Source organism: Cyprinodon variegatus, unplaced genomic scaffold (genome assembly GCF_000732505.1).
Source record: "Cyprinodon variegatus isolate N-32 unplaced genomic scaffold, C_variegatus-1.0 Scaffold355, whole genome shotgun sequence".
Classification (NCBI taxonomy): Eukaryota; Metazoa; Chordata; class Actinopteri; order Cyprinodontiformes; family Cyprinodontidae; genus Cyprinodon; species Cyprinodon variegatus.
This window is the reverse complement of record NW_015150808.1, coordinates 282,757-300,197: the sequence shown is the minus strand read 5'-3', so window position 1 is coordinate 300,197 and position 17,441 is coordinate 282,757. Positions and strand designations below refer to the sequence as shown.

The following is a 17,441-nucleotide window of genomic DNA, read 5'->3' as shown; positions in this document are numbered from 1 at the left end:
ATATATATATATATATATATATATATATATATATATATATATATATATATATATATATGTACGGAACACCTAACATTCAAATTTTCTAACTTCTCAGGTTCTGACTCTTGCCAGTAATGAGCGGATCAGTTTGTCCACGTCTATGCGTCTCCTCTTTGAGATCTCTCACCTTAGGGCTGCTACTCCAGCAACAGTATCCAGGGCAGGGATACTCTACGTCAACCCGCAGGACCTTGGCTGGAGCTCGTAAGACTCACAAACAACATACAAGCCTAAAACGCTCTCCGTAAAGTATCTATTGGTTCTCTTTCAGTGTTCTGGTGTTTGCTTTAACAGTTATGCAGCAAGTTGGATAGATACCCGACAGGCCCAGTCAGAACGGGCCAATCTCACCATCTTGTTTGATAAGTATGTGCCCTACTGCTTGGAGCAGGTCCGCTGCAACCTAAAAACTATCACTCCTATTTCAGAAAACAGCATGGTGCAGGTCTGGATCTCTGCTAATAATTCAGAGATTTTTATTGTTAAGAAAAAAATTATTATTATTACTAAAATATATTATTGTATCTCTTTTTTTTTTATTCAGACTCTTTGCTCATTACTGGATTGCCTGTTGACAGAAGAAAACACTCCACCAGACTCCCCCCGAGATGTTTATGAGATCTACTTTGTCTTTGCCTCTGTTTGGGCTTTTGGAGGGGCTCTCTTTCAGGATCATGTAAGTGGTGACTAAATCCATACATCAGCAGGAGGCACTAAAGCCATTTGATTGTTTTAGACTGACTTTCATATAAATTATCAAACCGCTCTCTACAATTGTCTTTATTATGAATCCATTGTAGCTGAATGATTACCGCGCTGAGTTCAGCCGCTGGTGGTCTAAAGAGATGAGAGCTGTAAAGTTTCCTTCCCAAGGCTCAGTCTTTGACTATTATGTTGACCCTGAGACTAAAAAATTCACACCCTGGAGTGAGAAAATGCTGCCGTTTGAGCTGGAGCCTGATGTCCCATTGCAGGTTTGAGATTTAATCACAAGTGTACTATATTTTTTTACTAAAGAGAATTACCATTCTTACTGATTCAGGTTAACATCTGTTTTAGACAGTGCTAGTTCACACCCCAGAAACCATCTGTCTGACATACTTCATGGACTTGCTGCTACAGAGAGGAAAACCTGTCATGTTTGTGGGAAATGCTGGTGTAGGCAAGACCATACTGGTGTCCGATAAAGTCACCAAGCTGAAGGAGGACTACATTGTTGCAAAAGTGCCCTTTAATTATTACACCACATCAGCCATGCTGCAGCGTAAGAACTGCTACAAAACAATGTTTTTAAGATAAAACTGAATCAATAAAATTATACTACACCTTGTAGTTACAGATCCACAGGCCTCTTAGGAGTTTTTGTATGTCTTTTATTTTTTTTCCCATTTGGTTGCAGTGGATTCTATTAAGCTGCTTTTTTTGTGTGTAAAATGTCTTTTACAATAATTACTTTTTCTCTAATGCACGAGAGGTATCTCCAACATCCAAAGATTTTTTATTCTTTATTAAAATCACTCCAAATCTCTTTTGCAAACACCCTTAAAAAAAAAAAAAGTATTTCCTTAATCTAACATGATATTTTCCTACACATCACTTCAATTTTAGGTGTTCTGGAGAAACCTTTGGAGAAAAAAGCTGGTCGCAAATTTGCTCCCCCTACTTCGAAGAGGCTTATCTACTTCATAGATGACCTGAACATGCCTGAGGTTGACGTGTATGGCACTGTCCAGCCGCATACACTCATTCGCCAGCACCTGGACTATAGTCATTGGTAAGGGGTTGCCTTTGATACAATGAGTCGATGCAATCAACTTGTTTTCCTTAGATAGAAAACCTTGAATCAATTTGACTGTATGATCTGCTGAACTGTTAAGTGCCTTGAGATGACATATGTTGTGAATTGGCGCTATATAAATAAACTGAATTGAATTGAACTGAGTATTAGAAAAAAAGTTCTCTCCATTATCTTTCTCACACTGTAATGATTTATCTTAATCCAAAATGACATAGGTATGATAGACAAAAGTTGGTCCTGAAGGAAATACACAACTGCCAGTATATCACCTGCATGAACCCAACAGCTGGAAGCTTCTCTATCAACCCCAGACTGCAGGTAGAGTTGTTTGCAATCTCTTAAGTGAAGCCTTATTTAACAATGCTTATATTCTACAATACAATGGGCATTTAAAGGATTTTTATTGTTATTTTTTGTTTATTAACCTTGCATTTGATTTGAGGAGGCAATAACCCTTAAAGAAACGTTAATTCTTTTATAGAGACATTTTGCTGTGTTTGCGGTGCATTTCCCGGGAGCTGATGCATTGGCTACCATCTTCTCCAGCATCCTTTCAGCTCATTTCCTTCAAGGAGGATTCAGCTATGGAGTCTCTCGCTCTGTCGGAACTCTCATACAGGTTAACCCATGGCTTCAGAGCAAAACTGATGTTTTTAGAGAATATTTGCCTATGTATGTATTCATACCTGCTTTCTCCAAGATGTGTTTATTTTTTGTTTTTTTTTGCCTAATATAGGCAGCCATCTGTCTTCATCAAAAGATTAGCCAGAACTTCTTTCCAACAGCCATACGCTTCCATTATATCTTTAACCTGCGAGACCTCTCCAACATATTCCAGGTGAGAAATAATATGCACTGACATTTCATTGTAACACTTAACTAAACCGACTTTTAATTGAAATTCTTTTGCTGTTTACTCACAGGGTTAAAACTGAAGAAAAAAAATATTTCAAAAGATTTAGGTTGTTCAGATGTTCAGGCAGCCAAATGACAACTTTTATTAAAATGTATCTAAAGTATTATTTTTGACATGATGTATTTTTGACATGATGTAGGGCCTTCTGTTTGCCCTGCCCGAGAGCATCCGTTATCCCATGGACCTGGTCCATCTGTGGCTCCACGAGAGCTCCAGAGTCTATTCTGACAAGTTGATGGACGAGAAGGATGTTGAACTTTTTAATAAAATCCTGCTGGACACAGGGAAAAGATACTTTGAGGTGAGGAGAAAATGCTTTTATCATTAGAAAAAGGTTTTCAACACAAGCATAAAAGGTCTGGAAAAGTATTTTCAAAGATACAAAAAAAAAGTAAGAAAGCAAAATGCATTTCTATTCTAATTAACTGCAGTTGGGGTCTTTCTTCTTTGTTTTTTTTTTATGAATAATGCGCATTAAATGATTCTATTCCCATATCTATCCATCTGTTTATCTATCTATTGTATCACTCATCCACTCATCCATCCATCCATGCATTCAGGAACTGTTTTTTAAAGTTTAAAGTGAAATATAATCACCCCAGTTTTACAGGGCAATGATTAATTGTTTTTCCTCTAACTTCTCAGGGAATAGACGACTCCATGTTTATCCATCAACCTTTAGTGTACTGTCACTTTTCTATGGGAGTAGGAGAGCCACGTTATCATCAGGTGTGACGAACATACATCCATATACATCTTAAAAGTCATAGCCTCCTGTCTTTATAAACAGATCTTTAGTTAGAAAGGTTTATCGTCACTCAAAATCTATTTATTGTGGATGTTCTGCTTTTCAAACATTTTGACATACTGTGCTTAAACTTATCTCTTATCATCCCCAAAATATTGCATAACTATAAAATTATCATAAAAGGGGTAGAGGCAGACGTATGCAACATATGAAATTACAGATAAAATGTAATATTGTTAGACATGTTTGTTATTTAATCTTCATATCAGGTGTCAGACTGGGAGAAGCTTCAGAAGACACTAGCTGATGCTTTGGAGCACTATAATGAGCTTCATGCCGCCATGGACCTAGTGCTATTTGAAGAAGCCATCCAACATATGTACGAAACCCATTTATCCGTACTATAGACCTATGGTCATACCTCATACTAGCCTGTGTAAGGTGTTAAAATTAAAAGATTTGACCTGTTATGTTAAGCAGTAACTGTTACATTTACCTGTTTGAGTTCAGTTGTCGGATCAGTCGCATCCTGGAGGCCCCTTATGGAAATGCTCTTCTGGTTGGGGTAGGAGGCAGTGGGAAGCAGAGTTTGTGTCGACTGGCTGCTTTTCTTAGCTCTTTGGAGGTCTTCCAGATCACACTGCGTAAAGGATATGGAATCAACGACCTAAAGGTAAACACAGCGCCACCATACCTCAAAGTTCTGTGAGCTATTTTTTCAACAATCATACCTCACCTTCTTTCCTACTTTATTTAAAATATATATATTTTTTAATGGTCTGCAGAGCGATATTGCTGCACTGTACATAAAAGTGGGAGTGAAAAATATTGGAACAGTATTCCTCCATACTGATGCACAGATTCCAGATGAGCGCTTCCTGGTGCTCATCAATGATATGCTGGCTTCAGGTGTGTTTTCTATACTATATATATACATATATATATATACATATATATATATATATATATATATATATATATATATATATTTTATTTATTTATTTTTTTTTTTTTCTCGCATGTATAAGCTTTATTAATCATCTAATGTTTTATGTTTTTAACATAATTACAATTATTGTTTGCCTATGTGTATTTTTCTAGGGGATATTCCTGACTTGTTTAGCGATGAAGAGGTTGATATGATTGTAGCATCGATTCGTTTGGAACTGAGAGGATTAGGACTCATAGACAGCAGAGACAACTGCTGGAACTTCTTTATTGAGCGAATAAGAAGACAGCTGAAGGTTTGATATGTCATTGACAAATTTAAATGATCCGCTGTTGGGGAAAAAGGTTTTTACTCTTCTCTAACTCGTATTTAAATCGTCCTTCCATCAGGTGATCCTGTGTTTCTCCCCGGTTGGATTCACGTTGCGTACACGTGCACGGAAGTTTCCAGCTCTGGTTAACTGCACTGCTATAGACTGGTTTCACCCGTGGCCTCAGCTCGCTCTACAGTCTGTCAGCTCTACATTCATAGAGAAGATACCAGCACTGGAGGTGAGGCCATATTTGAACAATGACAGTCTGAGAACAATCTTCACTGAAAATAAATCTGTATATTCACTTGGTTTCTACATAAATAAACTGAATTGAACTATTTGTTATCAAAAAAAGTATTGTAAAACTGTAAAAAAAAAATAAATAAATAAATGAAAAAATAAGAAGAATATGTACAGTATATCATCAAAATTTGGACCACACTTTTAGCTCTTGCATATTAACATTTTTGAAAGCACTTTCATGAAAAAAAACCTCAGTATTCTGAGGTCATAAGCGACAAGACTGATTTCTAGGTATTGCTTCCTTCTTCATACCATCACTATCTATTGCCTACGTCCCTGCCTGTCACGCCTTGTGTTTAGGGTGCTGTGGAGAAAAAAAAGATTTTTTTAAGTATCTGTATAGCAGTAAAGTCTTAGCAGTAGATCTATGCAACTCCTCCAGAGTTACCATTGGCTCCCTTTCTACTTAATTAAGGCTCTCCATAACCACTACTGTATCTCTGTCTAATTTAATCAACACAAAGATTTCTTGATGAGGTTTTTACTTCTCCTTACTCCATGTTGCTTTTATTCTGCGATATACTTTTTTTCCAGTTTATGACCTACACATCACAGTAGGTCAATACTTGTATATGATCAATTATTTTAGCATTTCAGATTATGTTTATTCTTTATAATATTAATAATTTTCTCCTGTATTGATATTGGGCAGCCTAAAGTAAGAGCTTCCATTGGGGAATTCATATCCTACGCTCATACAAGTGTCAATGAGGTGAGAATTACAGCAATACTTATTAGCAACAATTAATAACTGTATCTTCTTTAAGTATGATTCACTGATGGATTTGTTAAAGGTGAGCATTAAGTACCAGCAAAATGAGAAGCACTTCAACTACACCACTCCAAAGAGTTTTCTCGAATTCATGAAGCTGTATGACAACCTGCTGGGAGCGAAACGCAAGGAGTTGGCCCAAAAAAAGAACAGACTAGAAAATGGTCTACAAAAGCTGAAGAATACGGCATCTCAGGTCCGAAACTATGCACAACACAGAGATAAATGATAAAATGGATTATCTATTTACTCCTGTTATACACTCTGACATAATCATATAATTATTTTTTATCAGGTGGAGGATCTCAAGGCCAAGTTAGCAGTGCAGGAAGTGGAGCTATGGCAGAGGAACTCAGATATCGAAGCTCTTATTGCCAAGATAGGACAACAGACAGACAAGCTTAGCCAAGAAAGGGCTGTGGCCGATGCAGAGGAGCAAAAGGTAAATAAATTGACTCTTGAACTGTGTTCTGATGATCATCAATCTTCTTAATGCTTCTTAAAAGCTGTCCGTACTCAACTGTTGATATATAGAAATAAGTAGCAGAATACAGCTTAAGGTTTATTTTATTTCATTTTTTTTCATGAAGAGGATAGAAGTTTTCACTGTTTTTTTAAACTGACAATGTTAATCTCAAGAATAGTTTTTATAATTTGACGCAATGTATCAAATACAATTTTTGGCGATCTCTCATTTGCAGTCTTTAGGAAGTAAAGAGAGATGGTAAAAAAGGTGCAGGGGAGTCCTAGTACTGATTTATTTCTGAATTTCCCCCATTTTTCAGGTGGAGGCTATTCAAGCTAGTGTGACAAAGCAGCAACAGGAGACAGAAGTTGACTTGGCCAAAGCAGAACCCGCTCTACAAGCAGCTAATACAGCCCTTAACACTCTAAATAGGGTAATAAATAAATTTAAACAAAAATACGCTCACTTTCCTCTGCTAATGCTGGATTGTTTAAGGTGCCATTTTCACCATTGGATCCAAATTAGTTTGATACCAAAACAGTCATGATTACCGGTAGGCTGTGTGATATGGCTGAAAAATGTTTATTCTGTATCATGAAAAATAATATAAGCCTTTTATATCAGTAGTATTGATAGTTATTGATTAGTGTTTTATTTTTTCTTTGCTGAATATAGACCAGGGGGGAAAAGCCAGCGTAATCCTAACACTATTTAAATGTAACCTTTATAATATGTCAGACCTACCAGCAACCTTGCTTAGCTTTGATTTAAGAGGATGAGAGGCTAAATCCTTTCCTCAACCTACATCCCCCAGAATGCTGCTTTTCTGCATCAGAGTTCAATGAAACTACAGAGGTTTCCTTTTTCTATTGATATTGATCAGGTGTCTATTGAGATATGTATTGCTATTGTTTAACAGTACAGCCAAAGTCACAAGCATATGTGTACCTGTGTATCTGTGTGATCCAGTTGAATCTGACAGAGCTGAGGACTTTTCCCAACCCCCCAGCGATTGTCGCCAATGTCTCAGCAGCTGTTCTGGTGCTGCTCTCCCCCCAAGGCCGAATCCCCAAAGATCGCAGCTGGAAGGCCTCCAAGATGGTTATGAGCAAGGTGATACACTAAAATCGTTTTCTCTCTTTCATATCTTGTCAATTCTCCATATGTCATATTTAGTCTTGTTATTACAAAATGGCACATACTGAAGAGGAAAGGACCTATGCAGAAAAGTGTCAATCTACGTTGTCCAGGTCGATGACTTCCTGCAAGCCTTGGTAAACTTTGACAAAGAGCACATCCCTGAAGCCACTGTTAAGTGTGTGAGAGACGACTACCTTAGTGACCCAGAGTTCAACCCAGAGTTTGTGCGACAAAAGTCCTCAGCCGCCGCTGGCCTCTGTGCCTGGGTGATCAACATCATACACTTCCATGAGGTGAACACAGAGACCTTAGCTATAACACAAGTTTCCTTTCACCCAAGCTAAGTGTGCGGGTGACAAGTGATGGGATTTAGTTGCTATTTACAGATGTGCTTCTCTCCAACTTTGTTGCTGCTTTGGATAGATTTTTGTAAGTACACCCTCTTCTCCGTTTGTAACAATTTATTCTTTGGTAAACAACTGTGTTTGAGCTCAGTTTTAATTTGTTATCTTAAAAATATATTGTAGAAATGTTATTTTAGAAGTTATTGTGTTTGTTCAGGTATCCTGCGAGGTGGAGAAGAAGAGGATGTGTCTTTTTCAGGCCAATGGTGATTTGGCAGAGGCTGCTGAGAAACTAGAGGTCATCAGGAAAAAACTTTCAGTGAGTCTAAATATTATGTTTTCTTCATGTTTAAGTTTTAGATTTAAGGATTTAGAGAGTATGAATATATGTTCCACTGTTTATAATGTAGTTATATATTTACTTCATTTCCTGTTATTTGTTCCTTTTGATCAAATATAGTACTTTGCAAAAGTGTTCCTGTGTTTGAACTCATCCCTTTTGGTCTCATTACAACCAAAAACCTCAAAATAATGAAAGGTGGGGCACACCTTAAGTCAATACTTTGTTTGTTAGAGTTCAAAGACTCTACCACTTTTACACAGTGAGAAACATAAGAAATTTTCCAATTGAATCTGCAAAATAAAAATTAGAGCATATGTGAACAGTTATCATGAAATTGCTTTCATTTTAACATTTAATTACAGCTCTGTACCGTGTTTGCTTACAGGATTGTCCTCTGTTCAGTTCTATTCATCTTCTCAGAAACTTTGAAAAACTTCTAAAGGGAGTTCTTTGTGGTAGATTTTATTTGGGTTCTGCATGAATATGTGTGCATACCACACTTTGCAGATTTTTGTTTGTAAATTGTTATGAAAACCATGAGAAAATTATGCCTTTTCTTTACATTCGCACCACGGTGTGTTTTCTCTAAAATCCATTTCAAATACGTAGAGTAATTGGATGCAAGCTGACAAGATGTTTTAAAAGTTTGAGGCTTATGGTTATTTTTTAACTACCGTTATATATATTTTGCCAAACAGTGTTAAACATATCTAATATAAATCTTTGTCTGGCTGCAGGAGCTGGATGGTAATCTGGAAGCACTGACAACGGCTTTTGAGAAAGCCACAGCCGAGAAACTACGTTTTCAGGAAGAGGTGAATCGCACCAACAAGACAATAGAGCTGGCAAATCGGCTCGTCAAGGGACTGGAGGTGGGCACGCATCTAATAATGTTTAGCTCTATAATATAAAAAGATGTTTATCCAACATATATCATTTTAGAGCTGATCAACTTCAGTTTTTTTCATTAATAACATTTGGTTTATGTGTATGATCCAAAGCAAGCGTTTTTCTTTCTATTTCAGAGTGAGAATGTGCGCTGGGCCCACTCAGTCGCTCAGTATCATGAGCAGGAGGAAACTCTCTGTGGAGACGTCCTGCTAACAGCAGCTTTTATCTCCTATGCCGGCTCTTTCTCTAAGAAGTACAGGAGGGAACTGCTGGAAAATCTCTGGATGCCATTTCTCCGCAGCCAAAAGGTTACAAGTCTTTCCTTACACGTGTTATACAATAAAAGAAAGTTAAGTCTACATTGTTATTTAAACTTTTATCCTTTTTTTTTTTTTATAAACACCTCAGGTACCCATCCCAATGGCAGGAGGCCTAGATCCAGTCTCAATGTTGACTGATGATGCAACAGTTGCCCAGTGGAACAATGAAGGCTTACCAGGAGACAAAATGTCCACTCAGAATGCTACCATTCTCATTAACTGTAAGCAGACGGTTGAAATGTTCTTGTTCATCTGATCACTCTTGTGGCTTTCTCTTTTAATCCAAATAGCTAAGGTAAAGTGGGGCTGCGATTACTCAGGTAAACATATCCTTTGTTACAGGTGAACGCTGGCCTCTTCTCATTGACCCCCAGCTACAGGGCATTAAGTGGATCAAGAGTCGCTATGGGAACACTCTGAAGGTCATCAGTCTAGGGCAAAGAGGGTGAGTATTTTCAGTTTTTGTGATTAACTTTTTTATTAAAGTGAATGCTGCCATGTACATTTTATAATACTCTGAATGAAACTATGCTGTTCATTCATCTCATTTATTTATGTACGAGTACAACCATTTCTATAAAGAGCATTGTATGAAGAGAGCAGATAAAAAGCATTCCTACAGCAGGATGCTACAACCACCCAGTTTCACTGTCCTGATGGTGTTTCCAGGGTTATTTGCAGGGTGCTACTATTGTAAAATGTGTTATTTTAGTCTTAACTGAGCAGAGCTATTTTTTTTCGTTGTATGGTATGTTTTCTAGGTGGGTGGTTAAGATCTTTTAAAAACCTTGTCATCTTTTAATAAGCATTGGCTTTCTTCCTTAAACTCTTTAATGCAGAATACATATCTTGAGGGCCTGTTAAAAAGTGATCTTGCCTGAACAGTTGCTCACTACAGCTCCTCCAAAAACTTCATGGTCCTCTTGGTCACTTCTCTGATAAACCATCTTTATTAACTGTTGATCTGTCAGTTTCTGTTGATTGCTACTGTATATCTTGGTAGGCTTTGTGTTTTAACAATATTTTCAGACAGATTCAATGGTGATCTGCATGAATACTAAAACAAAACCTTGGAGGCCTTCATTCAACAACTGTAATTAGATTACACACAGATTGTGATTACTAATAAGTGGTAATAAATTGTACCTCCTGTCACAGGTATATAGGCTATGGCCATTTAATTCATTCTGTGTGATCCTAACAAATCTTTTTTTCAGTCACTACCTTCTTCATGGACATGATTTATTCTTTTTTTTTTTTATATTTTTTTAGTACCGCACCAGTAAATTATGCCGTCTACTATCATAAAAAAAACTATTTGAGTTTTGTGATGATGACCATCTAAAAATGTCTGGCTCCTTTGGTCTTAAAGAATACACAGAAAACAAACATCAAATTGTGTCCTCCACAGAGCAGCTCCCTATAGAGCTAGTGTACTTTATGGGAGATAAAATTTGTTTCATTGTTTCATATTTACTAGAGTTTCCAAAAGCCATGTTATATCTTCTTGTTTTCAGCTTCATATTAGCTTGCTAATCCTAACAAACACATTTCTAAACATGGTTGAAGTGCAATGGTTTACATTGTATAACATATTAAAAAACACTGAAAATGTTTATCACCAAGAGACGGAGGCCTGTACTTTGAAAAGCAGCTGCTTGCAAGCATGTAGGATGTAAGATTAATTAGCTGTGCTATTTGGGTATTTTCAGCTTTAGTGCACTAGCTAAAGTCAGGTGGATGGTAAGAGTTTAAGGCTACCAGAATGGGAGGCCTGTGTGCATATATGGCCAATTCTGCTCTGTGTCTGTCTATCACATAAAATCCTAATGAAATAAATGCTCTACACAGCACTATACAATATTAAAGTGATTTTGTTCCATTCTCCAGGTATGTAGATGTTATTGAGCAGGCTGTGGTGGCAGGTGACACGGTGCTTATTGAAAACCTGGAGGAGACTATTGACCCTGTCATCGACCCTCTGCTGGGACGACACACAATAAAGAAGGGCACGTAAGAGGAGGATGCCAACACGAGGATATGCACTGAAATCTAAAGTTTTATTTTTTTTTTTTGCTTTAATCCTTTCCTTATCTCTTCACTTCCCTTGTTGTAGTTGTATAAAGGTTGGGGACAAAGAGTGTTTCTTCCACCCAGACTTTAGACTGATTCTTCACACTAAATTGGCCAATCCTCACTACAAACCAGAGATCCAAGCGCAGACCACCCTCATTAACTTTACAGTAACCAGAGACGGTCTGGAGGACCAGCTCTTGGCCCAGGTTGTAAATCAGGAGAGACCAGACCTTGAGCTACTGAAGGTGGGTTAGAACAACAGTAATGTTACTACTGTACTTTGTATCACCATTAGCCAATTGCATAGTGCCTCCAGCTAATTTTTATACTAAAGTGTCCTTTTTTGTTTTGGTGCTTCTTAAATGTGAAATCAATGTTATTTAGTATATTTAAAGTGGCACTAAGTAATTTTTTTTACTTTGATGGTAATCTAAGTGTTAATGGGTGGTCTGTCATCTACCCTGCTAAATCTGGTTGGAAAACCACAATTGTTACTTTCTGTGCCACTGATCTGGTGGCAGTCCCACAGCTCTGTTATAATGCAGCCAAATGTAAGACCACTGGCATCAATAGCCACATGCCACTCACTGCCCCACTTACTGGTGATCATAAAAAGAACTTTTGGAGGTTTATGAAATTGCAGAGCCAACAAAGAAAAAAATGTCCAGAAAGAAAATACGAATTGGACATCAGGACAGGGCTGACACTAGAATAAATTCACTCCCTGAAAAGATTAAAGACAATACCAGGGATGTAGACTTAATGCTATTATTAGACTGCTAAGTACTATATGTGCTAATGTTCTATTAGTGTTACTGCTGTCACTTTAGAGTGCTGAGTTTTGTTGTGCTGCTATAAAACATGGAGAGGCTGAATCATATTATGAGAGTCGACAGGCAGAGTTCACTGACTTGGATAAAAGTCGCAATTGTCAATTTAAAGGCTACTGTACAATAGTGTTTATTATTATATATTAGATAGACAGCTGTCTAGTGCGGAGTGGTCAGTTTTTAGAGGGTTCTGTTGGAGGAGATCCACTGTGACATTACTTTGTTCAACTATAGGGCTTATAATGTGTTTCTAATTTTCTGTGTTTCTGCAGAGTGAACTTACAAAACAGCAAAACATGTTTAAGATAGAGCTAAAGCTTCTGGAGGATGAGCTGCTGACCAGACTGTCTGCAGCAGAGAGTAACTTCCTCGGCGACAACGTGCTGGTGGAGAAACTGGAGACAACAAAACACACTGCTGCTGAGATTGAAATGAAAGTAAATGAATAAGTAAACAAAACATGACACTTAGCATGAGCGTCATGTTTTTATGCTCTTCATATTACATTTGACTTGTCATTTTCTTAAAGAGGAAAGAGTTAAACTACAAAGAACTTGAGTGGTTTTAGAGAAAAACAATTGTAGGCACATTTTTAGATTTATTGGGTACTACATGTAATCCATAAAGGGGATAAAATGTGTATACCTGTTCAAACCTTCCACTCATATTCATTAAACAGCCCTAGACACTTACTTTGTGTAGCCAGCAACAGGCTTGTGGGATGATTCTGACTTTATTTAAGCAGTCTTATTACTATAAAGGGTAGAGCCCTTTTCATGGCTAGAAATACCTTTTAGATATTCATAAGTAGTCTGGGGCTTTATAGAAGCTTAAGATTAATTGTCCATTATAAAACTGGTACTATTTTGAATCTGCATCATTTTCTTTTTGCTACACACAACCACCTACCATACCTGGTATGTTACTGGACATTGCTACCCATTCTAATGGTGAAAGTTAGGGGACGGTCGTTTGAACTTTGTGTTAATAAAATAGGCCAACCTCAATCTTTGTTTTGATGAAAATGTGAGAAAAATGCCAATAAATTGAGTCCATAGCAGCAAATTTATGCTCTTTAGTGAAACCTGTCCGAATCATCAGTGATGGGAACTTCTTACACAATCCCTCTAATCAGATACCTTATGCCCTCCCATGGAAATAACATTTATCCTCTTTGAACAGAAAATTGATTTGTTATTTTGCATCAGGGGTTTGTTTAAGGCAGGGTTTTTATTATTTTTTATATTTTAGAACTCTAACCAGCTGAGATGTTATGTAACCCCTTCTCCTGACAAAAATGGCTCAAATACACGATTGAAAGGCTAAAATGCAGGACATTGATGCCTATGTTGCATGAATGCCAGTTTTCCAACTGTATGCTATCATAGTTTTTATTCCAGTTTATGTTTGATTATTATGTATGTTTGTCTTTTCATTTTGTTTTTTTCCTCATCCTCAGGTGCTGGAGGCTAAAGTAAATGAAGTAAAAATAAATGAAGCTAGGGAGCACTATCGCCCTGTTGCAGTCAGAGCATCTCTTCTGTACTTCATCATGAATGATCTCAACAAGATCAACCCCATGTACCAGTTCAGCCTTAAGGTAACCAAAGGGCAAAGTTTGGAACTATCTCACATTTATAATCAAATAAGTTTGATTAGATGCATGGTAAACAAATTACTGTGATCCGATGAATACAAATGTATGTGTTGTCCTCAGGCTTTCAACATTGTTTTCCACAAGGCGGTGGAAATAGCAGAGGCTTGTGAGGATGTAAAAAGCAGAGTAAACACTCTCATTGACTGTGTTACATACTCCACCTTCAACTATATCAGCAGGGGGCTGTTTGAGAGAGACAAGCTCACATTCACAGCACAGCTAACGTTCCAGGTGTGTCTTCCTGGGTTTTAAAGTCAATACCAAAGAACAAACATCACCTTCTTATTCTTGTCTGTATTTTCTCTTCTTACAGCTTCTCCTGATGAGCAAGGAGATACATGTGAGAGAACTAGACTTTCTGCTACGCTTTAACATTGACCACCACTACGTCAGTCCCCTTGACTTTCTCTCTAATTCATCATGGAGCGCCATCAAGGTTGGCATGCCGACTTTCTGAGTTTGCTTTGGTAACTGTGAATAAAGCCGTTTATACTGGTAGATAAGCCGTTGCTCATTGTGTCCAGGTGATGAGTTTTACTGATGAGTTTCGGGGTCTGGATCGGGATATTGAAGGCTCACCTAAACGCTGGAAGAAGCTAGTTGAGTCAGAGTGTCCAGAGAAGGAGAAGTTCCCGCAGGAGTGGAAAGGAAAAAGTTCCCTTCAGAAACTGATCATGATGAGAGCCCTAAGACCAGACCGAATGACCTACGCTCTAAGGTGAAGATGGCTTTGCTTTTATTTTCTTTGTGTTTTTACCAGGTTAAAAAAATATGATATATCACATTTTCTTGATAAATACAATATCAATGCATTTTGTATAATAGACCTTTCTCTATGTATCTATTCTCGAAAACTAGAATTTTTTATAGTTCTTTGTTAATCCATTAGGAACTTTGTGGAGGAGAAGCTGGGGGTTAAGTACACAGAGGGTCGAAAGTCTGAGTTTGCAAAATCCTTCAGAGAGAGCGGTCCTGCTTTCCCGGTATTTTTCATTCTATCGCCTGGAGTGGATCCCCTAAAAGACGTGGAATCACTGGGTAATCAACAAAGAACCATGCATACCAGAATCATTTACTGTAAATACAGAGTTTTGTTTAAGAATTCACCAAAACTTAACATCACAACCACATAAGGTTTTTCCATGTGGTCATCTTGCATAAAGAAAAACGTTACTGTGACCTGGACAGAAAAGAGTACAGGCTGTTTTAAATAATATAGGATGAAAACAATCGGTGGTGACCATTTTAAAATATTCTCTCAGATATTCCTAAATAGAATTCAACCATAAGAATTACTTTCATCCTATCCAGGTCCCCTAATACCGTAAGTTAAAGGCTAAAGATGAAGATTTTTCCTCTGTGAAGGGTGCCTTTCTAAGTTGTTAATCCAGTTTAGCTTTATAACTGAACTAATAGGTGGTAATAGGTAATAGCTGACCTGTACAAATTTAAGCTGTTGTTAGGTTTTCTTTCTAAATCTCATTAAAAAAAATATTGATTTCATTCTAGTTCATAATAGAGAAAAAACAAAACAAAACAAAAGATGTTGTTGATGAAAAGAAAAACTGGGCCGATATTGATAGAAGAGCTTCATGTGGTTGCAGAATTTCCGTAAGAAAAGGTTTGATGAACTGAAGAGTGATGAACAACAATAATGGTATTAGACATTGATAAAAGCATAAATTTCAACATCTGCCATAGCACCCTATAAATAAGTGTTCTTAAACAGAAATGTGTGTTTATTCTTAATTTTTTTTGTTAAATTTAAGTCTTAAAACTATTGGTTTTCTGTTATTGCACATATAAAATAAGCTTCCCTGTATTACCAGGAGGAAAACTGGGTTTTACTATAGACCTGGGAAAGCTCCACAACGTCTCCCTGGGTCAAGGACAGGAAAGTGTGGCTGAGATCGCAATGGAAAAGGCTGCCAAAGAGGGTCACTGGGTCATATTACAGGTCTGTAAAGAAATATTGCTGGTATTATTTCAACAACTAAGTTTTAAATATTTATGCAAAATTAATATGATTTTTTTTTGTATTCAAAATTTGTTAATCACACTTTTGTGCATACTGTATACTGAGTTTTGAGTAAGCTATAACTAGCTATAACTGCTGTTTACTTGAAGAACATTCACCTGGTTGCTCGCTGGTTGGGTTCACTTGAGAAACTACTGGAGCGCTGCAGTGAGGACAGCCATCCAGACTACAGGGTGTTCATGAGTGCTGAACCAACCGCTACTCCTCAGGAACACGTTATACCACAGGTGGCTATGCTGTTTATAAGCAATAATTTTCAAAAAAAATAAATATTTCCTCTTTTTTCTACAGGCACTCTCTATAAAAAGATTATTACACCTAAAATGCTAAATGGTGTTTGCAATTTTTTCTTCTTACTTGCATGTATTTTTTTAGGGTATTCTGGAAAATGCTATCAAAATCACCAATGAACCTCCTACAGGGATGCATGCTAATTTACATGCAGCCCTGGATAACTTTGACCAGGTGAGTTTTCTTCCTGCTTGCCACAATTGATATTCAATATGTGTCTTTGTCTTGATGAACACTTCATTGCTTACCTTTCGGCTGCAGGACATTCTGGACCAGTGCACCCGTGAGCAGGAGTTCAAGACCATCCTGTTCTCTTTGTGTTACTTTCATGCATGTGTGGCAGAAAGGAGAAAGTTTGGGCCACAGGGTTGGAACAGAAAATATCCATTCAACACTGGAGACCTTACTATATCAGTTAATGTCCTCTACAATTACCTGGAGGCTAATACACAGGTGCAATGCATTCTTTTCTGTTAGGTGTTTACACAGTGGTACTTGCATTACCAGATGTTTATTTTGAATCATATTGAAAAAGGTTCCATGGGAAGACCTGAGGTATCTGTTTGGAGAGATTATGTATGGAGGTCACATCACTGATGACTGGGACCGGCGGCTCTGTAGGACATACCTGGAAGAATATATGCAGCCCAACCAGGTTTGTTCTTAACAAAATATGAACTTTTTTGGTCGTGTTTAGCTGATGGGAAAATGGACAAAGCACAGACTAATATCATGCAGGGAAGAAGCAACCCCCTTCCCCCTTGCAAAATTTTGTTTTTCTTCTTATCACTGTTAAATATTTCACACATCACACAAATATTAATATCTGAAAAAAACATAGCCCAAGTTTAAAAATCTCATATCATAACTTAATTTGCTAGAATATAAACAGCATCAAATTCAACTTGAAATTTATTTGCACCAAAGTTAAATCGAGAATTCAAAAGTCTTGACCACAGTTTTTGTTTAATTTTACATTCATAGCCAGGATTGATTGTCCCTGGATGTGTAGATGCAACAAATTCTTTAAACAGAACCTGTCTTTAACATGAGGTAGGTCACAAAAAGTAATGCACCATTCTCATCTCTTAAAAAATTTAGGAACAGCTGAGAAACAAATTGTTGATATCAATCAGCACAGAAAGGCTTTAAAAGCAAATTCTATGGATTGTACACTGTATACACTGTGAGAACACATTAAATT

General features: G+C 37.3%; 1 protein-coding gene across 4 annotated transcripts in view; it reads left to right on the top strand.

The window, feature by feature from the left end:
- The window catches only part of LOC107091870 (dynein heavy chain 11, axonemal-like), a 53,295-nt gene that overhangs the window by 30,216 nt on the left and 5,638 nt on the right, over positions 1-17,441 (top strand). Inside the window, exons 45-84 of one of the 4 annotated variants that reach the window (XM_015386050.1) lie at positions 98-246; positions 337-487; positions 587-718; positions 843-1,016; positions 1,102-1,306; positions 1,651-1,816; positions 2,056-2,158; positions 2,322-2,459; positions 2,577-2,678; positions 2,896-3,057; positions 3,402-3,485; positions 3,774-3,883; positions 4,015-4,177; positions 4,290-4,413; positions 4,606-4,748; positions 4,843-5,004; positions 5,722-5,781; positions 5,864-6,037; positions 6,137-6,283; positions 6,627-6,740; positions 7,277-7,420; positions 7,558-7,740; positions 8,009-8,110; positions 8,872-9,006; positions 9,160-9,333; positions 9,434-9,566; positions 9,688-9,790; positions 11,236-11,358; positions 11,462-11,666; positions 12,524-12,688; positions 13,711-13,851; positions 13,969-14,139; positions 14,222-14,344; positions 14,433-14,626; positions 14,798-14,946; positions 15,738-15,865; positions 16,036-16,173; positions 16,322-16,411; positions 16,499-16,690; positions 16,773-16,892. In XM_015386050.1, the coding sequence (XP_015241536.1) occupies positions 98-246; positions 337-487; positions 587-718; positions 843-1,016; positions 1,102-1,306; positions 1,651-1,816; positions 2,056-2,158; positions 2,322-2,459; positions 2,577-2,678; positions 2,896-3,057; positions 3,402-3,485; positions 3,774-3,883; positions 4,015-4,177; positions 4,290-4,413; positions 4,606-4,748; positions 4,843-5,004; positions 5,722-5,781; positions 5,864-6,037; positions 6,137-6,283; positions 6,627-6,740; positions 7,277-7,420; positions 7,558-7,740; positions 8,009-8,110; positions 8,872-9,006; positions 9,160-9,333; positions 9,434-9,566; positions 9,688-9,790; positions 11,236-11,358; positions 11,462-11,666; positions 12,524-12,688; positions 13,711-13,851; positions 13,969-14,139; positions 14,222-14,344; positions 14,433-14,626; positions 14,798-14,946; positions 15,738-15,865; positions 16,036-16,173; positions 16,322-16,411; positions 16,499-16,690; positions 16,773-16,892 (5,676 nt within the window). Of the gene's footprint in view, positions 1-97; positions 247-336; positions 488-586; positions 719-842; positions 1,017-1,101; positions 1,307-1,650; positions 1,817-2,055; positions 2,159-2,321; positions 2,460-2,576; positions 2,679-2,895; positions 3,058-3,401; positions 3,486-3,773; positions 3,884-4,014; positions 4,178-4,289; positions 4,414-4,605; positions 4,749-4,842; positions 5,005-5,721; positions 5,782-5,863; positions 6,038-6,136; positions 6,284-6,626; positions 6,741-7,276; positions 7,421-7,557; positions 7,741-7,820; positions 7,877-8,008; positions 8,111-8,871; positions 9,007-9,159; positions 9,334-9,433; positions 9,567-9,687; positions 9,791-11,235; positions 11,359-11,461; positions 11,667-12,523; positions 12,689-13,710; positions 13,852-13,968; positions 14,140-14,221; positions 14,345-14,432; positions 14,627-14,797; positions 14,947-15,737; positions 15,866-16,035; positions 16,174-16,321; positions 16,412-16,498; positions 16,691-16,772; positions 16,893-17,441 lie in introns of those variants that run through there. The other 3 variants (XM_015386047.1, XM_015386046.1, XM_015386049.1) reach the window with 3 other exon arrangements.